Source organism: Octodon degus, unplaced genomic scaffold, assembly GCF_000260255.1.
Source record: "Octodon degus isolate 3935 unplaced genomic scaffold, OctDeg1.0 scaffold00064, whole genome shotgun sequence".
In the NCBI taxonomy this organism is placed as follows: Eukaryota; Metazoa; Chordata; class Mammalia; order Rodentia; family Octodontidae; genus Octodon; species Octodon degus.
Window position 1 is genome coordinate 1,562,338 of NW_004524640.1, and position 21,985 is coordinate 1,584,322.

Sequence of the window (21,985 nt, forward strand, 5' to 3'; positions counted from 1 at the left end):
AGTATAAAACAATCAAATTGTTTTGTAAATGAAATTTTAACTACAAAATTTTAACTACACATGCATGAATTATTCCTTTTGTGGGAAATTTAGTAACAGTCATTTCAGGCATCTATTTTTCTTTTCTTGCCCCTTGGATTCTTGGTGCCAGTTTGCTGAGACATGTTTGCAGACTTTTGGAAGTTGCTTGAGCTTTTTTCTCTCCCCATGTTATCAACTTGTTCAGAATGACAAGAGTCGGATGGTTCAGCCTGTAAAACAATGAAGAAAGCAAAGCAAGAACCCTGGTAAAAGTTCAGTCCTTTGATTTTCTCATCGGATAAATAATGTAAAATAGTCCTGCTGTAGCAATTGGTTCTGGAAATGCCCCAGGTCTGATCTTCATTTCTAAATTTCTACTCACATATGAGATCCAGCTGAAATAAAAGGTGCTACATTTGTCTGAAGAAGTCTAAATCACACTTGGGTTATCCCTAGACAGCAGGAATATACAGCATGCTTTTGCAGGCTGGATGGCTTCTGCCCCGTATTGGTGGCTTTCAGTCACTGTAGTAGCACAGACCTTTTAGCTCGTGGTGCTCCCAACCAGTGCCATGAGGGCTGGGGCCTCACAAAGTTAGACTTTAAAATGGAGGCCTGTCCTTCTAAGGGGTCAGAAACTCCTTAGTCTGTTTGGCTAGGCTGAATTCTTCCAGTTAATATAGCAAATACAGTTATGTTTGCTCCCTTCCAGACTCAGAGTCTGAGGACTAGCCAGGCATGGGGGTGCATGCTTGTAATCCTAGCACTTGAGAGGCTGAGGCAGGAGGATTGCCATGAGTTGGAGACCAGCACACAGTGAGCTCAAGGCCAGGCTGAGCTAATAGTGAGACGCTGCCTCAAAAAAACAAAAGGAAAAAAGAATCTGAGAACTAACATCTATTCTTGTGTTCAGTTAGCTCTAGGAAGGAATTACAGAAAGGCATCCCATAGGACTTAACTTTTTTACATACATAGAAATTGAAAATTAACAGCTGGCCAGTTACCCTGAAACAGCTCTGTGTGGGCTTCTCCACCTGCATACTAATGATGTGTGCTTCACTGTTCAGAAGATTCGCTTTGGGTCCAAGTTTCAAATATGAAATAGTAGCATACGCTGTAAAACTGTAGTCCTCTCTGTAGAAGACAAAAGCCAACAATCAGGAAACATGAAGGAACCATGGAAAAACTCAGAAGTAATTACAATTTTAAGTGACATGTAAATATGCAATAATATTGTAGGAGCACAAATAAAATCTTTATAGTGTAGCAGTCCCTCAGTTCATGAACACTTTCATTTGCAAACAATCTGACTCACAAACTTACGTGTTTAGTATTTGTGAACTCTGCACTGGGTAAAAAACATAGCCACAGCCATCTTCTTCCCCACCAACACAAACACAGGCATCTTTTCCAAAATTTTAGAACAAATTAAGTTTGGGAACTGAGGTACCATGTGGTTTTATGCTTTTTTGATTTAAAGTGATCAATTAAGGTTGGAGTGTTTAGGTAGTTTTCTATAGCATTTAAAAGTTTTGGTGAAATACCTACAAAGTGATTCTGTTTTAATTAAAAAACCAAAAGCAAATCATAAAGATAAGATGAAAGGATAAGAACGGGATGTATACTTAAGATACTGCTGTAGAAGGAAGTGGGCAATAATTTTCTCCATTTCCTCACGAGGCATCATGGGAGCGCAGACCCCGGCCACTCTCAGTTTCGCAGGGCCCTTTCCCATCCAAGAGTCCATCAGTTTCAGTGGAGTGAGTTTTTCATTCAGTTCCTCTGCCTGCTTCAGGATCTTGATTAGATCTCTGCAGTATGCTGTCACGTTCTTTTTTTGAAAAGCTGCAATGCAAAAGGCATGGTTTCTGACAAGCGGGATTTAGAGATGAGGGCAAGGATAACTAGCCCACGTAGTTAAAACTGGTTCAAAACTAGTTATCACTATGAGCAACCCTAAAATATTGATTTTTTTTTTTTTTTAATGAAGTTGTTCAAGCCTGTTGCTCGACCAGGTTATGGTCTCTATATAGCACAGTGGGTTTTATGTGATACAATAAATAAATAAATGAACTAGCCTGGTTAGGAGCAGGCTTTAGGAACCAGGTATGCCTACCAGACATTTACTAAGAGGTGTGCCTTATAGTTACATAGCAGAGCCTGTTTTTTATGGCTATCTCATTTGTGTTCATTAAGTCAAATTCTAAAAATGAGTGTGGGTTTCTTCAAGTGAGAACTCCCAGACAGGGGTTGTCAATGAAGAGAGGAGCACTCTGACTTATCTATTGGGTTCCTACTAATTTGGTCAGTACAACATAGTTCAATGAACTGCTAAGCTTCTCTAGCCACAAAGTTAGAAGTGTAGTGAGCGCCACCCACCCACACTTCAGAATAAGCCTTTGTATGAGAGTCTGGTTAAGCTGGTTTTTCAGAAACATTAATAAAAAAAAAAAAATCTAAATTCAAGGAATGAGGGACAAATACAATGACTTTTTTTTTTTAATCTTTTTGAGATGGAGTCTCACTGTGCAGTTCAGGCTGACCTTGAGCTCACTCTGTAGCCCAGGCTGATCCCAAACTCACAATAATCCTCCTGCCTCAGCCTCTAGAGTGATGGGATTACAGGCATGGGCCACCACCATGCCTGGTTCTGTATATTAAAATTTTTAGAAATGTAAAAAATTGTCAAGAACAACAGAAAAAGTGTACTCAAAGCAAGAGGAAATATTCTGAGGGGGAGGGGGCCCGCCGATTAGCTCAGTTGTTTAAGTGCCTGCTTAAACGAGGCAGTCAGTCTCTGGGAGCGGTGGTTCCATTCCCAGATACTCCAGGCAACCCAGACCAGCGCTGGAGGCAACGTGGAGCCACCAAAAACAACAACAAAACCCCTTCTGCATTTGCGCTGGGGAGATAGCTCAGTAGAATAAGTGCCTGCCTGGCAAGCACAGGGTCCTGAGTTCAATCCCCAGTACCACAAAAAAATAAATAAATAAAAATAAATAAATAAATGAATAAATTCTGAGGGGGATTAATGGTGATGTGTCTTTATTGTAATATTTTATAATTTACTAGATTTTTCAGTCATACCTCCATCAAATGTTTATGGCTATTTCTGTCAAAGAAAAGCATTACGGTGCATGCCCATGCACTTTATTCACTGAATCTGACACCATGCAACTTCTGGCTCTTTGTGAAAATCAGAATGACCATGAAAGGTCAGTGCTTTGAATGGCTTCATGACACTGGGGCAGCTATGATACTGAAACCAGAGACACTCTCAAGAGAGGACTTCCACCAAGAACGATGGGATAGATGTATTGGAAGCAAGAGGGAGTGTTCTGAGGGGGACTCATGGAAATGTTCACCGTCTTCTTAAGTCATACCTATGCAGCACAAAATACTGCTAAATTTATGTCTATGGAGTTTTATCAAGAATGATTCACTATAATCTATTTTCCACCAAGTTTTCTTCCCAACCTGTGCCTAGAAAGAGTGTTTTCTTGACATAATAGCATTTCTATTCAGGGGAATTACAATTTTTCTCTCAAAAATTTCACATGTCCTTAGTATAACACTATAAAATATACACATTCATCTATGACTGCTATTTTTTTTTTTCAAAACTTTGTGGTATTATTGAATCTGGAATATTCTAGTTTAATCCCTGTTTAATCTTTTGAGTCCACTTTGGAATCTAATAATTCACTTATGCTAGCTGTGTAGGATTAGCCTACAAAGGTTTCAAAAACAGCAGACTTACAAACGTCTTTGCAGCAGTTGTCACACATTTTGTTACATGCCTCCGAATTCCACACTTCATCAAAATGTTGAGCTATCAATACTCGGCGACATCTACAAAGACATTTGGATGCAAATTATGACATGAACTAATAAAGTTTTTTTTTATGAGCAGAATATATTTATTGAGAGAAAGAAAGCTCCTGTCCAAGAGAGGGACAGGAGGGGGGGCCAAGCGGGTAGTTCTCCAAACTAATAAAGTTTTAAGAATCTCTACTTCAGAACACATAGTTACACAACCTATTGGTTTCCTATTGTTGTCATGGCATTACTATACATAATAGCTTAAAACAATACAAATTTTTTTTTTTATTTTTTTGTATTTAGTGCAAGGTCTACAGGGTTTCACAACATAGGTTGGATTTGTAGTGATTCTCCTGCTTTCAGCTTCCCAAGCACTGGGATTACTGGTGTGCGCCACCACACCCAGTCTTAACTGCCATCGAAGCAAGCCCTGGGGGAGGGCTGGCACCGCTGGTCATGATCAAACCTCTGACCCCTGCGTCTGCCTAAGCAGACGCTTTAATCCGCTGAGCTATCTGGCCAGCCCTACAAATTTATTATCTTACACTTCTCTCAGTTAGAAGCCTACTATGCATCTCACTGGGTCAAGATCAAGGTGTCAGCAGGACTGGGTTTCTTCCGGAGGCTCTAAGAGACAATCTGTGTCCTTGCCTCTTCCAGTTTCTAAGGGGTGGGGCACACATTCCTTAACTGTAGGCCCCTTTTCCACCATCTTCCAAGTAACACCAGTGGGTTGTGTCTCATCTGTCTGCCTTCTTCCACCTTTAAGGACCTTTGTGATTACACTGTGCCCATGAAGAAGATCTAACATAATTCCACTTGAAGGACAGCTGTGCAGCCACCTCAGTTCCATCAGCAACTCTGATTTCCCTTCGCTGTGCAGGGTGACATCTAATTCTAATGATCTGGACATGGGCATGGTGGGGGGTACATTCTGCCTACATGTAATTATTTCCATATGGTAACTACTGCCTAAGTTATGTCACTTTGAGATTTAATACTTTGCAACTATTAAGATACTCAATAGTAAAAGAGATTCTTGTATTTTAAATTACCAATATTTTATTCTAAATCCAAAAATACACTTCATGGGAATCTACTGGGCTTTTAACAAAATTTTCATTTCTTCATTTAAGTATAATAGCTAATGGAAAGAAAATACAGTCTTCTATCACTGTTGGGTTACTGTTCCGTTTCAACATTTTGAGCCCTTTTGAGATAAAAGCACAGAAGTCCCTGTCAGGACCCAGGCCACCAGAAAGCTGTACCTAAGCCACTGTAAGTAGATTTAAATGTACTGTACAATGAGAGTCTTGACCCTGTTCTGGGTTATTTCCTTCACCCATCAGCTGGGAGACAGCAAGTTGGCAGACTCACCCTGAAGATGCCTGTCTTATCACACACCTTTCCAAAGTTTACAGAGCCAGAGAATAATGGCTGCACTGCATTGTGCAAGCGCATTAATATCTTCAATCAAAAAACTAGCTTCCGAGCGTTACTTCTAAGACAGAGCACCTCATCTTGGAATGAGTAGAACACAGAGGGACCACGTACCACTTTTTACCCTCAGACATCTGCTCTTACAGACCTGTGCTGTGGGGTTAAGTACTCAAAAACCCATACCTTTTAATATTATACTTGTCTTTGACAAATCATAAAAAGGAATATGGCTCACTTGCTTATATTTTGACAGTAGGAGACCATCTCATAAAGCTTCTGTTGTCCCACATTTTCCATGACCACCATTGAACTTATTCTGAATATATCTCCAAAGCCATAATACAAAATACAGTCTGCTCTCACGTCATCTCGACCTGTAGTGTGAGAAATCCTGAGATTGCATAACTACTTTTAAAAATCCATAACATATAAAAATAACATAAAATAAGTAAAAATGAGCTGGCAAAACTTCATGGTACATCTACAAATTTAGGGATATCAAAGTTAATTTGTAAGCGCTACTTACAAATTAGTTTTGTTTTTTTTTAAAAGAGAACAGATTTATCAAAGTTAACTTTATTAAGTTAAAAAAAATAACCAAACTTATTCATTTATTTAACTTATAGACTGGAAACTTCTAGTTGGGCCAGCCAAATAGCTCAGCGGATTAAAGAGCCTGCAAGTAGGCGCGGGAGCCAGGGTTCTATCCTTGGGCCTGCCATGCTGGCCCCGCCCCCAGGGCACGCTGAGACTCAACTGAGACTGGGTGTAGTGGTGTGCGCCTGTAATCCCAGCTCTTAGGAGGCTGTAAACAGGTGGATCACTAGGAGTCTGATCTAGCAGTGAGACCCTGAACAGCCTGTAGACCCTTCCCTAAAATACACTCTGCGCTTTTTTTTTTTTTTTTTTCAGAACCGGGGATTGAACTCAGACCCTTGTGCTTGCCAGGGAAGCACTTATTCTACTGAGCCAATTCCCTGGCCCCTCTTTCCCTAAAATACAAAAAAAAAAAGAAGAAGAAGAAACTTGTAGTTAAAAATTCAAGAGACAGAGATGAGTATCAAATTATCTTAGCATACATGAAAAACAATGCATAATGTATCAATAACATGTGTAAAATTTCTCCCTTTGAAAATAAATACAGATCTTGAAAAAATATTTCATTGGTTGTTCTAAAAATATTACCCAGTAAAGAATTTTAAATGCAGAATGATTAAATGTTTATAACATGCATTCTGGAAAAGCTTTCTAAAAATCCCTTCTAGATATGAGTTCTACATACCCGCACGGCCACTCTCTTGGTAGTAGTTTTCCATGGATTTACTCATTGAATGATGAATAACAAATCTCACATCAGGCTTATCAATTCCCATACCAAATGCAACCGTTGCCACTACTACCTACAACATTTTAATACTTCATTAGTTCATTTAGTCAAATGTAAATAGTTTTAAAGTTAGATAGGCTTCTATTGGAGATATATACTTAACCTGAAGTTTGTTAGCTGACCACATTGTGTGAACCTTAGTTTTATCTTCTGACTCCATATTGGCATGATAAGCCCCAGCATGAATTCCCAACTTCTGTAAACTAATAGTAACTTGTTCAGAGTCTTTCTGAGAAAAACAATATATGATTCCTGTGATGAAATGGTAAGGTATTACAAATATATATGGTATATTCCAAGACACTGATACAGTATACACAGAAACAAGAATTAAGAGAAATTCTCAGGAACTTGAGCAGAAGCAACATTTGGATATAATTTAAGATCTGATCACCAGCATGCTCTAGTGCAGAAATGAGATACTAGTTTTGGATCTTATTACCTCTTTTCTCTCTTCCACCTCATTTGCCACATATAGTAATTCTCAAACTGACGTCCCACGAGTCCACAAGATGTTACATAGTATGGTGTGAAAAGAGTTTCACATACAAATGTGTTTGCAGAAGACCATACTCATCAAAGTTAAAGAGGCCTGTCTCTTCCCTAAGTAGGGCTGGTTAGAGCATCCACAGTGCTAACGCACTTTAACACTCCAGGAGGGATACAGAACTGCCACCTTCCACAAGCTCACTTGACCTGAGAACTCTTCTTGCCCAGGATGCCCATTGCCTTCTCCTGAATATCCAGAAATGTGACTTTTACATGAACACTTTCAGTATCACCTCCCTAGTTATTAACCCTGGAACAAATCTACAGGTAAACTCAAGTTCACTTAACCAATTAACTGCTACTCATTTATTGAATGTATCCTTTATGCTAAGCTATTATATTTTATAGCCCTTTAGAACACCACCAACATTTAACCCCATTATCTTATACTCAGCAGATGCTTATCTAAGTACGTGCCACTGATAATTAACACTGTCATCAGACCCATTCTAAAGCAATTATGTATAAATAATAAGTAAATCTGACAGCTTTATGGCTCATAAAATGTGACACAAGCAAATGCCACACCAGTTTCTATGATCTACCACCCTATGTTAATATTTTAGGTATTAGCCATCTATCAGTGCAATTATCATGGTAACTGGTCATTTATCGAAAGTCATCCTTCAGTTCCCAAAGTTGTTTTGCTTTTCTATTACCTGATTGTCCTCTGTATCTCCCATTAATGAGTTTTACAATATCCTCAATAAAATCTTCTGTGTTTGAAGGCTTTTGCCGAACCTGGAAGAAAGCTGTCTTATTAAAAAGGAATTGAGTGCCATCTAGGCAGCTCTGAGGTGCACTTCTGGGTGAGGACGGTCTTCCCGCGCCACTGGCCCCGCCTGGCTCAGCCTTGCCAGGCCCCAGACTTTCTGCTTAATTATATTTTAATTTGCCAGATCTAATGAGGCGTAGAAGCCTTGAATGACTTTCCAATATGGAGTCTTCTATTCTCTGCTGATACTTTTATAAACACTTAAAATACAGCATAAATAGCTAATCTATGAAGCTCAGAAGGCTAAGTCCATTCTTAAATTGAAATCTGTGGAAGACAATGGCACATGACAGTGCTTTACTCTATTCATGTTTCTATTTAGTCGTTTCAGCAGAAATATCAGTGCAGTCCTTGGTATCAGTCCATCTTTTCTTTCCATACTTTTACAAGAATATACACAAATTTAACCAAGGTATGTGACTTGCCCTTATTTCATAGAAAAGATAGCATGTTTTCTATAATCTAACAAGGGATTACAAAGCATAAGTGATATATATAGGAAGCACTAAACAATTCTTTCAATTACTTTCCTAATGTTACACACTTTACTGTATTATTTTTATTCATGTAAGTAAACAGCATCAAAATGTACAATGATCTCTGTTATGATTCTTCACAAAGGTATAAATTGACATAAAAGTTACAGACCTCATAATAAAGATTTGGACGATTAAAAGAAGCTGTAAAAGTAAAACACTTTTCAACACACAAAATTTTCTGAGCATCCTTTAAAACATGGTTTGTTGCTGTTGCAGTCAGCCCAATTAGAGAGGTGTTAGGGAACTGCCGCTTCAGTATACCAAGGGCTTTATAATCTGAAAAAGACAAAGTGGGTCTCTTTGTATTCTCAGAGGATTAAAGTCAATTACACTCTCAATGTTATGCAGATAATCAGTGACCCCCATAATTTCATCTCCACAGTTGTCTTTAACGGTAAATTTGCATTCGCCTGCTACTCTTCCTGAATAGGCAGGCTTTATTATACCTTACTTCAGAAACACTTTCTTGGCTACAGGTACAACTTCCCGGGGAAGCTAGGAAACATTAAACATGCTTTCAAGCTATACACCCGCCTCCACCTGCTGAACTGTAGATTCAAGAGATAGTGTGGTTGGTTATAGCACTTGAAACTCTTCAAATTGACAAAAGGTGAAATCATTAGCCAGACCCTTTCTTCTGCCTTAGTATCATGCAAGAATTCAGGAAAGAGTTAAGGCGGAGGAGGTAAGCGGAGGAGGTAAGCTGAGAAGGCTGACAAAGAAGGGAAGAACAGACACAGGTTAACACTGTGCAGGGGGAGATGAGGCACAAGTGCTGCTGCTCCTGCACTTTCAGGGAGGGGGCTCGATGAGACTGAAGCTGCCTGAGTGAGGAGCCTGCAGAATAAGATCTGAAGGCAGAGAGGGATGAGGTGAGAGTGGTCGTAGCTGCCCTAATAGAGCCTTTATTTAACTACACATAGCAAAAGAAAACAAATGGCAATGCTCAAGAGGAGAAAGAGTTCCTGAAGGCACCAATTTTCTAGGAAGCAGGAGACCTCTGGAAGTGTGAGTCAGGACCTGAAGAGAAAGTTAATGACAGGAAGGGCTTGTGGGAGGAAAGGGACCCAGCAGCTGAAATGGGGACAGAAGAGAACGGTGAAAAGCTGAGCTGAGGTGGAAATTGGCACACGTAGGTAACTTACTTTTGATGGTGTTCAGTAGCTAAACCCCAGGATTAGAGAAAGTGGACATCTGGACAGAGCCAGCATCTTGGTCAGGCACGGGGCCTATGCAGGCCAGGGAGGCAGCCAAGTGATGCAGGACAGATGCAGCAGGACGGGGGGAGACGAGACCACTCTACAGCAGGGAGGAATAGCTCGCCAGGAATGTGAAAAGCCTCAAGGAAAGAGGGTGAAACTAGGGAATACACATGTTGAATTGAAAATTTTTTTGGATAGGACAATTCTGAGTAACTTACTCCAGGCTCTGCTGACAGGATTTGGTGGGTGGACTGAAGAAAAGAATTACTAAAACATCTCATAGAACTCTGACAACAGAGTCAGATGGGATGTTAAAGACCCAAAATGATGAATAAAGAAGTACTTGCTGACTTCTCACAAACGTGACAAAATACAGAGAGGTGATAAATGGCACAGAGATACATAACACTGGCTAGTAAACATGTTTTGGAGGATAGAGACAATTAGACTGAAAGCTGCAGTAAGAAATGAAGAGATTAAAGATCCTGCGTCTTGCTCCCTCTCTCATTAAGACGAGAGAAAATGAGTAATCCCCATGTGAGAAGATAAATGTAATGGAAGCGGAGATTGCCGCTGCACGGAGTAACAGCATGGTCTGTCCCCAAGGGGTCTGCTAGACAGCACACACATACCAGGCCGGAAATCATGTCCCCACTGACTGCAGCAGTGCACCTCATCCACCGCGATCCGAGTGAATCTCCTTGCCTCATAGGCCTTCTCCAGTCTTGACATAAACATTTTGCTTTTTGCAATCTTCTCTGGAGTCACATAAATTAGCTTTAACTTGGAGTCTTTATTGACCATTTCAGCATGAACCCATTTCACATGCTCCTATTAAAAGGCAAAACAGACACAATTAGAGTAGAATTATGCCAGCAGTCTACAATACTAAGTGGAAAATGAACACATTCATTACCCAGAAATGACAGCCTGGGGCTCTTCTAGAAGCAGATGTTTGGGTCATTAAAACTGAAATCATGGCCCTAAGCTTCATGGCAGCTGTGCAAACAGTAGTCTAGCGATTTACCTACATCCAAATTGTTGGTGGGAAAAAATAACTTCACTTGGCAAAAAGGAGAACAAAAAAGTGAACATAAAGTATGTTCCAGTAAGGAGCATTTATTCTATAAAGGCCTAATTTTTAATTAGACATCATCATTTCTAAAATGTGCACCAAGTACTATGGATATGATTCTAAAGATGGGCTTCATTAATCTTCACATTACATTTAGTGTCACTTCATGTATCCATGACAGATAGTATCTGTTGCTATGAAATGTTAATGCTATCAAATCTACTTTTAATCTCTATTTAAACATAAAGACCATAGGATTTTATATAATTTTCTCCACTAAATTAAGATTTTCTAATGTAAAATGTATATTCAATCTATAATAAAAATTTATGAGGTAAAAGTTATTAGCATCTTAGTGCTTTGATATTATTTTATATAACATTTAGCACAATGGGTGTTATTTTTTCCTTCTAATTTAATAGGCACCCAAAAGTACACTAAAACCAATAATGAACAGGATAGGAAAAGGCAGTCAAAACTCTTTTCACTGTCCCAGTGAAAAAGCACTTTATTAACTCTTACAGATATTCTAGGCTAGAGACCCAGCCCAGGTCCAACATGAGTGAGACTTTCTGCCGCACTCTCGGGACCCCTCCAGACCCAGCCCAGGCCTGACATATAGGCCTGGTGTGAAACTCTGCAGCTGAAGTCCCTGCAGAGAGGCTGGGACCAGAACCACCCAGCTAATCCAGGAGCAGAACATCTTGCCAGAGGGGTACAGTGGTTCACTTCCACGGGCTGCAAGAAGAAGGAGCTGAGCACAGCAGCCAGACCCAAACCGGCACATAGGGATGAGTTCAAACTTCGTAGATCCAGACCCAGTAAGCTGACACACTTTGCTAGACCCAGATCTATGAGAGCATCCTCCCTCTTTCTCTCTGACTGAGAGAGGGCAAAAGGTAACCGGGGTGAACTAGTCTGCCTGGAAGACACCACATACATCAAGCAGAGGTGATCAGACAGAACTTATGGGAACTGACTTAAATACAAATTCCCAATTTAATATCTGCTTAGCTACACAGAAATAATGCTTGCTCTTACTGTCTAGAATACGAACCCATTAGTTACAAAAGTTTGTCAATTGCTAAATATCACTACCCATTATTAGTGTTCCTAGTTCTGTAAATACAAAACTATAACTGCCTTAACCATATAATCTCTCTTGTGTAAGGATTTTGGCAGGTGCTAAGATTATGACTGCACTAAATCTCTACACCAAAGGTTAGAGGACAGTGCTATACACAATGACAAAGAGAAGGAGCAAAATGCAATTTCAGGCCCCAAGCCCACCCAGAACAAATGTAGGAGACACTAGCATAGAAGAAACTGGGAATCACACCCCCCAAATCTCTGAATCAACAGCATCTGAAGTAAAGCAACTGCAGATACTCTAGACTACTTATGTTCATTTTTAATCTTACTAGCTTTCCAGTGCTAGTGACAGGTCATGAACTTGTAGTTTTCTGTAACTTTCTACACTACTTTCCATTACTATTACTTTGTTCTTCAGTTTGAAGAAAGTACACTATAGAAGGTGATTTCCTCCCAGATTCATTCCATGGAATCAGAGAACAAAATAAGAACAGAATGCTGTCAGGAATAGAATGACACAGAATTTAAATTCAGCAAACAACATGCAGGAAAATTAATGAACCAAGGAATTTTGGAGACACCGCTGATTCCAGATGTAGGCAAGAAACATAGCAAGTATAATGGGTTGTACCTCAAAGAAAGCAGAGTCAAAAGCTACCAGGTCAGAGAAAAAGATTTGGGAGCCAACTTGTAGAGGTTCTCACAACTCAGAGATGAAACTATTTCCGCATTAAAAATATGAATTAATATGTCACAAATGCTTAATTTATAATGTAAAAGTGAGGGGGGAAGAACCCAAGGAACACATTGACCAGCTGTAGATAATACAAGTACAGAAAGACAACAAATCAAGCATTTGCATTTTGCAAAGAGTTAGTGAGAAAGAAGTTCTTCTTTATGGAATAACTGTGGTTAACAAATGAAACCAAAGAGGAATAAAATTAAATACCATCACTGCGCATCTTCCTAATGTAACCACGGTTCCAAGGTTCACATTATCAGTGGCTGCTGAAAGCTCTAATTAGAAAGTGAAAATGATGCACCAGGCAGGCATCAACTGACCATACCGATCAAGCTTAACATCTCATAAAGTAGCCAGGTGTTAGGTCCCTCCTGAGTCATGCCGTAGGAAGATCACAGAGTAGTTTGCCAAAAAAATTAAAAAAAAAAAAAGAGTATTCATATACAAAGTCACTAGATCTGACTCAGAAACAACATTACAAAGATGCAATCAAGAAAATCCAGATTGCAGAAAGCAACAGGAAAATTTACCTGGTTTCTTCAACAATTTACATTAGGAAAACAAAAAAAAGTGTTAAGGGAAATCTATAGCTACATTAACAACATACAATACAATGGAAGAATATTATCCTAACCTTAACTTTAAAGTAACAATAATAGTGATGAGACAGAAAGCTGTTTTAATTATAGTTCATGCTTTAATTTTAAGAAACTGTGCTTGGTATTTCTTTGTTTGGTACCAGGGATTGAACTCAGGACTTTGCATTTGTCAGGCAGGCGCTTATGCCACTGAGCTTGTATTAAGGTTTTTTAGGTATACAAGAAGATATATAGTTAATCAGCTATTCTTGTTTTGAAAATCCGTAATATATCTATTGTTGCATGTTACCCTGTTTCTGTCATTGTTTCTGATTTTTGTTGTTTTTGTCTTTTACATTTCAAAATGAAATAATAAAATTAAATTTAATAAGAAAAACAAGAGCACTGCACTAATCCTTTTTTTAAAAAAAAAATTAGAGCTACACACTGAAGAATTTACATTGAGACACAGAATTTGTTTCAGATAAGTAAACCAAGAGGAATAGAATAGGGAAAACTGGGGCTATGGATGAAAAATGATTGGCCATATATTGCTAAGTGTTAATGGGCATAATGGGTACATGGTTTTTATACTATCGCACGCATGTACGATGTTGAAGGTTTCAGTAATATGCGCTGTGTAAAAGAAGAGCTGAGAAGTGGAATGTGGCACTTGTATGCCTCAAACATGCATCACACTGTGTATTTTCTCGCTTGTTTTTTTTTTTTTTTTTTTTTTTTTTGAGGCAGGGTCTCACTATGTAGATCATCAGGCTAGCCTCAAACTCATGGTGATCCAACTCATGGTGATCCTTCTGCTTTGGCCTCCTAAGTGCTGGAATTACAGGTGTGTGCTACCACATCTGACCTTTTTATAAAAAAGAAAGCTGCACAATCCTCTATTCCACACATAAAAGTGAGATAGTCCATTCCCAAACAACAGAAATCTCACATACGTCTTCACTGTAATTCATTTTTTATATTTAACTAGACTGCACAATTTGCAATTCTTCCTTTTTTTTTTTCTTTTCTTTTTTTTTTTTTTTTTTTTTTTTGACACAGAATCTTACTATGTAGTTCAGGCTAGCCTGGAACTCAATTATGTAATCCAAGTAGACCTCAAATCTGTGGCAACCCTCCTGCCTCAGCCTCTCGAGTGCTGGGACTACAGACATGCACCATCATACTTGGCTTGCCTTTCTATTTTAAAGCATGATACAAAATATATAGGCAAAAGTTTCCTACACAGTGCTAGACAATAAATACTATGTTTCGTGGGCTAGAAGGGCTCTGTCATCACTCAGCTCAGCCATTAGGGTGTGAAAGCAGCAATAAACAACAGCGAGTGAGTATGGCTGTGTTCCAACATTTAGAGACACTAAAATAGAAATTTCAGCTAATTTCACAAAATACTAATCGTTCAAAAATTATTTTTACACATAAAAATATAGAAAGTATTCTTAGTTAATGGGTCATAAAAAATAGGCAGTGGGCTAAAACTGGCCCATGAACAGTAGTTAGTAACTCCTGATAGAAATACTTAGCAGTTTTTGAATTTTATAGGCCACTCAATTGCAGCTATGACTCCTATTTCAGTCAGGAGTTTAAATTTTTACAAAAGAAAAATAAAACAGAATTCATACCTTAGAACTGGAAGCATTTAACATGGTAGCTGAAATTCCTAATTGTTTTAAAACCATTAATTGGTCTTCCATAAGAGAGATCAATGGGCAAATCACAAGTGTAAAACCTAAAAGAGAAAAATGTCTACCTTAAGCTTTATACCAATAGAATTGGCTGTGACAATTCATCTTCTTTACTGTACATTGCAGGAACTGGGGCTGGTGAGATAGCTCAGCAGTCTAAAGCGCCTGCTTAGGCAAGCACTGAGGGATCGCAGTTCAATCCCCAGCACCACATGCCGCACCAGCTCCGCCCCAGGGTGGGCTGAGCCAGCCACAAAAACAAAGCAAAAAAACAACAGAACTGTAAGTTGCAGTAATTATACAAGTTAGAATTCAGAATTATACAATTCAGAAAATGTTCAATGCACTTTTAACAATATTCTACCTCTTTCTTACCCTTACTAGTAAGAGAAATAGATATGAATAAATGGACCAATCATGGAGGTGCATGCCTATGATCCCAGCACTTGGAACCCATGACAAGAGGACTGCGATGAGTATGAGGACAGCTGGGGAAACACAGTGGTGAGTTCAAGGCTAGGCTGAACTACATAGCAAGACCCTGTCTCAAAAACAAACGAAAAGGAATAAATGACAAAACAAGGTCTTTGACTTGTCCTTAGATGGCCCCTAAAGCCTCATGCACTCATAGGTGCATTTTCTCAGAGGTGGCTGGCCCTAAGCTGTGGGAATATGGATTAAAATTATGTGATAATGAAATCAGTCCACTGGTTGCTTTAGCATAGTTCTGGGTGTGGCTAACGGGAATGCCCACTTGGGTGTGGGTGGCGTCAACTAACAGGCTTACAGCCCTGATGGAAGAAGGGAAAGGAAGATTTACTGTTTTCTGCCTGCCATGCCTTGGCCTGCGTCTCCTCTCCTGCCCCTCTCCTCTGCCACCCTGCCATGGATCCAGACAACGGACTGAAACCTGTACAAATGATAAGCTAAAATAAACCTTTCTTCCTTGAATTTTTGGGTAAAGACATTGTGTGCCAGCAATGAGAAAGTAAGACATGAGATGAATATAAATTAATATGCAAATATAAGACTAAGCCGAACTTTGTATCCTTATTCAGTCCTATAAAAATAAACATTAAATATTTTGAGTGATTAATTTGCTATCATTTTTACCAATCATTATTTATAATCCTGGTACATTAATATAAATTGGGTCAAATATTAAAGAGTTACATCAGGGAAAAATTATCCCAAAGCTTTCCAAGTGAAAACAACAGACTATATAATTAGGAATGTTAATTGCATAGGGATTCTACTTTTTATAGCACACTAATTTAGTCTGAGCAGAAATACACGAACAGTATATTGACTGAAGATAATATGACCTCTCGCTTATAACTCAGATTGTTGATAATTATAAGATACATTCTAAATTGTAAAAATTATATGGTTTTACATTTCTGTAGTTTGTTCCTTACAATAACCTGAAGAAGGCAGATATTTAAAAGTACATACACAAATTATGAACTTACCAGGTCTTTTGGCCACCCAATTATTTTATTTTATTTTTTTTTTAACATTTATTTAGTGTGTGTGTGTGTGTGTGTGTGTGTGTGTGTGTGTGTGGCCAGCTCAGCCCACCAGGGGGCGCAGCTGGCCGGCATGTGGTGCTGGAGGATTGAACCGCGGTCCCTGTGCTTTGCCAAGCTTGTTCCAAGTAGGTGCTTTAGACCACTGAGCCATCTCTCCAGCCCCCCAATTATTATTTCTCCTGTATTTTAACCTTTCCCATTACTGACACCTTTACACTTAACATGGTCAGATATTTCTTACCTTTTAAAAAACCCTACTTTTTATGGTCTGAATGTTGGTGTCCATCCCCCAAATTCTTTGGCTGGAACCAAATACCACATGGGATGGTATTAAAAGGCAAGGGCTTTGGGACATGATTAAGTCATGAGGTCAAGCCCTTTAGAAGGGAAGCCCTTTCTGTGAAGGTGCAGCACTAAGATGTCATCTCCAAGAGGCTCTTATCATAGTGACACCAAATCTGGTCCCTGATCTTTGACTTTGAGATGTCAAAACTGTGAGCACTAAATTTCTGCTGCTTGTTAGCCAGTCTGAGGCACTTTGCGATAAGACCTCAAAAAGCACCTAATTCACAATACTTTCCCTTCTTTCTTATTCTTTTTCAAAGAGTGCCCCACACTGAACAGCTCCACGTTTTCAACTCTTACTTCCAAAACACTGCTATTTGGTTAACATAAAAAAAAAAAAAAAAAATGTAGGGCTGGCCAGATAGCTCAGCTGACTAAAGCACCCACTTTGACAAAGCAAAGTGTCTGACCCTGCCCTCAGGCTTGCTAGACAGATTGCGACTGGGCGTGGTGGCGCATGCCTATAATCCCAGCTCTTGGGAAGCTAAACACAGGCAGATCACTACAAGTCTGATCTAGTGAGACCCTGTAGACCCTGCCCTAAATTAAAAAAAAAAAAAAGAAAAGAAAAAAGAAGTAACTCAATGCCATGGCTTTACTGCTACCCTCACACTAACAGCCTCCAACTCATCTTAGACCTCTCACACCCAAGCTTCAGACTGAACATTCTTCAAGCATTCTCCAAGGGCAGCTCTGGCTGGATGTCCTAGAGGCATCAAACATTTAGTATGTTCCAAACCAAATTCATCATCTTCTTTCTACCACCATTTCTAAATAAATTCTTTCTCCAGTGCAACCTATTTCAGTATGAAATCTCTATTATAGAGACAAATAAAATAAAAATACACTTGATTTTCACATGTTAAATTGGGAATTCATTTAAAAAAGGATTTTAAAATATTAGAAAAATCATTTCAACTTAAAATTCCCTCTTATTAATACATACCATCTGAACATAATGCTGGTAACTGGTAACATAAGCTCTTCCCCCCTCCTGTAGGCATAACCAGAAATATCTCCTCTCTAGCCATTGTTACGTTAATAGTTTCAAGTTGAAGTGGCCTGAACTCCTGCAGTTTGAAGACATTTTGCAGAACATCCTTAATTTTATCAGACCATGGAAAATCTAGGGAGAAAGCACAAGCTAAGAATATTGAAACTGTTATGAATACAAATGATATACAAATAGAATTGACTGCCTTTATTAAAGCATACAAAACTCAGACACACATACTTTTGATGTTTAGTTATTTGCAAACCCTTACATTAAATTTTGGTCATAATCATTTTGAGGTTAGTGCAGCTTACAAAGTACACCAAAAGCACATTAAATGATATATTAAGAAATAGTACATAAAAAAGGAAACAGTTGCTAGGTGAGAATTAGCCCACACAGAAGAAGAAGATGTTCAGCTGGGTATTTGAGGAACAGTCTGAATGTTGATTAGGAAATTTCTAGCATAAAAAACTGAAATATCTTAACTAATATCGGGAATTTTTGGAGTAAACGATGTCTGTTTAAACATCAATCACTGGGAAAGAACCCCCCCCAAAAAAAACCTTCCACTGTTACAGTATTGTTATAATAAATGATAAATATAATACTTCATTAAAGATTTTGAATTAATCAAGAATGGTTTGTTCACTATGGCAGGAAAATAAGCAAGACTTTGGTAAGGAGTATAAATAATGTGGGGTTGGGTTTTTGTTGTTGTTAAACCTTAGCAAATTTAGCTGAAGGAAATAATCTTTTGCAAGCACTGATCAATGTTGTTAAAACCACTTTTGGGGAGAAAAAAAAAGCCCAAATAATAAATGCTCAATTAAAGATTACAGAATGTGGGTTAAGAATGGGCCGTCGCCAAGCTTCCCACTCTAAAGAAGGAATGACAGTTTCAGCTCTAAGCCTACTAGAAAACACTGACTCATGCAGAATGATCTAAATTCTAGTTTTCTAAAAGAGAGAATAAGCAAAACTAGCAAAAAAGAAAAAGCAAACCTTCTTTATTCCAAGCAGCTGGTGAAGAATCACACTCTTTGCTGGCCCCAGCATCTGAATTGTCAAGACACTGCTTTATTTTCTTTGTTAAAGCTGATTTTTTCTGAAGAAGCTCCTGCTGCCTTTCCACAAGCTCTTGGATCTGAATGTCGACTGCATGCAGTTCACTGGTCACAGAATCCAGTTCCTCTGTTAGAGCTATGGGCGTGGAGGAGAAGCATGAGTGCCCAGGGTTAAACACTAGTTGGAGTTTCCTACTGATTCTTGACGTTCCTTGCATAGAAACATAGTAGTTTAGCAAAGTGGTAAAGATCACTGATTTTGGAGGGACACAGGCTGGGGTCCAATCTCAGTTCTCCTTTTACCTGCTTAGTACCTCAGGCAAGATAGTGACCTGCATCTCAGTATGCTTTCTTATAAAATGTAGACATTACCTAACTTTGACAATATTAGAATGAATGAAGTGCGATAGCACTCCAAAATTTCTGACAATGTATATGGTTAAAAATTAATAAATCCTAGTGACTATTTTATTATGTCACAGTGAAGTGGTGAAATAATCTCCTCAATCATCTAAAGAAGGTGACTGGACTCTGAAGCAAAATGAAATTAGCCCCCTAACTACTAAGATACCATTTCATGAACACATTTACATTGTGTCCCTTATAGTGTCAAAGTAAGGAGCTGCTAATTCTAAACGAGATGATGGAACAAACAAACCAAAATTGTGCTACTGGAATTGGTATTGCGACTTCAGATATACTTTAAAAGAAGCCTCAATGTATGAACCTAATCAACACAGGTATTAAAGATGATATTCTTTTTGACAATGGAAGCTAGAAAAATTATAGGCTGGTGCTTTCTAATTCAGTTACCTGCACTAATTAGTCATGATGCCACTTCATAAGATGAACTCTTATAGCTGACTTAAAATTGGACACAGTGGTGGCTTTGTGTTATATCAACCGTCCCAATTCACTGCCCTGCATGATTCTGGGCTGGGCGTGGCCACAAGGGAACCCTGAATGATGGAGAAGGTGGAACTGAGGCAGCAGCCACATTTCCATTGGGACAAGTGGCCCATGGGCAGATACTATTGCAGCTTGCACTCACTGTCAGAAATCTGCTGATTCGCCTTGCTGGAATGGGGCAGAAGCCAGTTCCTCCAGCTCTCCTAAATCTCCTTGGGGCACCAAGTTAGCCCAGTTTCTTGGTTAGTTTTATTAGCAATTTTCTGCATCAGAGGTTCCAGCTCTTCAACAGGACCCCGCCATCCTAGAAATTAGAGCCCTGCGGAAAGGACAACACACTGACCCAGGGCCCAGGGCAAAACCAACGGGCTCCGTGTTGTCTGCATTTGATCCAGCTCATCCTTGCAGGCTCCAACTCGTCCCACAGGGAAGCTCATGTTCACGCTACCATACTTTACATCGGTCTTGCTCACTACTGACCAGAGACAGCTGCCTAGCCAGCTCCATGATCATATCAGGACTAATTCCTAGAATAAGCCTCTTACAATATTCCTAATGAACCATCTTATGAGCGTAAATCCAAAGTAGCACAGAATTCTGATCCTTACAACAGAATTTAACGGGGTCTCTGAACTACTGCTGAGCCACTTCAAATTGACTCTCTGATCTTATTTAAGAGCATTGAAGACCCTTCTTCCACAGGTAAGGGAGACATAGCTGTTATATGACATGTAGTAGGAAAAGGTATCTCAACAATCTATAGACATCAGCAAATTAAGTTATTCAGGAAGGCAAGGCTCTAGATGATCAAATGTTTGCTGCTAAAGAACATTTTAGTGAGAATTATGGAACTGGCTGGTTGCTTCTATGAATGCAGAGAATTTGGAGGCAAAAATGCACAATCTGTATTAAGGGACCTTAAAGTTTCTATGATTGTCCTAAAAGAAACTTTTATTGGCTAAAACTAAAGGGGCAAGATATCTGAGAAATCTGAAATCTAAATCCTGCAGGTAGCTGAATACAAACTGAATTCCCAACCTCCCAAGAAATTTCAAGTTACATCAAGGGGATTGAGAAGGAACATAACTGAAAATTAAGAGCAGACTCCAAAGAAGCAGGAGACTTGAACCACTAAATTTCTCCCAAGTCTCTCTTCACCTCACTCCCACATCTGGAAGAATGTCCTCTGGCCTGAAACTCCTATAATGGCCCTTACTGTGCTATGAGGGATTGCTAGGGATGGATCTGATTCTAGAAAATAGTCTCGTTTAAATCCTGGTGACAGTGTTGGGAGCCACTAAAGCTGGAAATTGCCCTCATGTGTGAGACAGGACCAGGCCTCAGTGCCTGAAGCAGTCAAGCTACCTCAGTCCTGAGAAAAGCATCCTGTCTAGTTAATGTCAGCTATTAGTCACTAGGCAACCTTGTGTCACGTGATACTAACTTTGCAAAGGTTTAAATAAAGGTCCCTACTATTGTTCTGGAGGTTGTTTGCTCTTGTCTTCTTGTCTATCTTTTCCTGATTCCTGCTGTTTCTCCCCAGGGTACACTGAGAGACAAATGGATCCCTACAGCACAGATCACAGTCCTTCACAGTCCTTCAAACAACTTTCAAAGTTGAATAAATTTAGAGAACCAAAAATACATGAATAATGTTGAGGCTGGGGCCCTTGAAAAGACCATACAGCTAAAAATTTGGGAATGGGGATTTAGCTCAGCAGTAGAATGCTTGCCTAGTAAGCTGGAAGCCCTGGGTTCAATCCATGGCATCAGAACCGAAAAATAAACCTCATCTATAGCTAAAAATTTAAATCTTCTGATTAGTCTTCTACTGAGAAATATGTCAGGGTAATTGTGCTTTAAGAAAAAGAAAAAAAAAAACTTTTCTGAAGTTACTGAAGATTAGTATTGGCATTGATGTTAATTCAAGAAGAACCAAAATGTCATTGTGACCCACCAGTCAGAATATGGATTGGTCTTTATATAAAGCTCTAATTTTGGTTCAGATCTGTCATGCAGTGGGCTCAGTGGGTCAACTATCTCACTGTGTGATTATTTTCCCAGTTCCACCATGCAAAATTAGAAAATACACAAAGTGGTAGAATACATACACTGATATCCTGGCCCATAGAAGAGAATTACTATGGGTAGGAAAGGTCCAGTGGAAGCTGGTAAAACTGCCTTTGTCTACCAACATGTTATACGAAAGC

The 21,985-nt window shown here is 39.1% G+C and overlaps 1 protein-coding gene across 1 annotated transcript in view; it reads right to left on the minus strand.

Annotated features, from left to right (window-relative positions):
• Positions 1-25: 25 nt before the first annotated feature.
• The window catches only part of Recql (RecQ like helicase), a 30,288-nt gene continuing 8,328 nt past the window's right edge, over positions 26-21,985 (minus strand). The window contains exons 3-15 of the mRNA XM_023719062.1: positions 18,805-19,002; positions 17,752-17,931; positions 14,866-14,972; positions 10,368-10,566; positions 8,643-8,809; positions 7,879-7,960; positions 6,774-6,922; positions 6,566-6,683; positions 5,519-5,657; positions 3,782-3,873; positions 1,647-1,866; positions 1,026-1,155; positions 26-251 (exon numbers count right to left, since the gene is read on the minus strand). Coding sequence (XP_023574830.1) covers positions 105-251; positions 1,026-1,155; positions 1,647-1,866; positions 3,782-3,873; positions 5,519-5,657; positions 6,566-6,683; positions 6,774-6,922; positions 7,879-7,960; positions 8,643-8,809; positions 10,368-10,566; positions 14,866-14,972; positions 17,752-17,931; positions 18,805-19,002 — 1,928 coding nt within the window. The 3' untranslated portion in view covers positions 26-104. The remainder of the gene's footprint in view (positions 252-1,025; positions 1,156-1,646; positions 1,867-3,781; positions 3,874-5,518; positions 5,658-6,565; positions 6,684-6,773; positions 6,923-7,878; positions 7,961-8,642; positions 8,810-10,367; positions 10,567-14,865; positions 14,973-17,751; positions 17,932-18,804; positions 19,003-21,985) is intronic.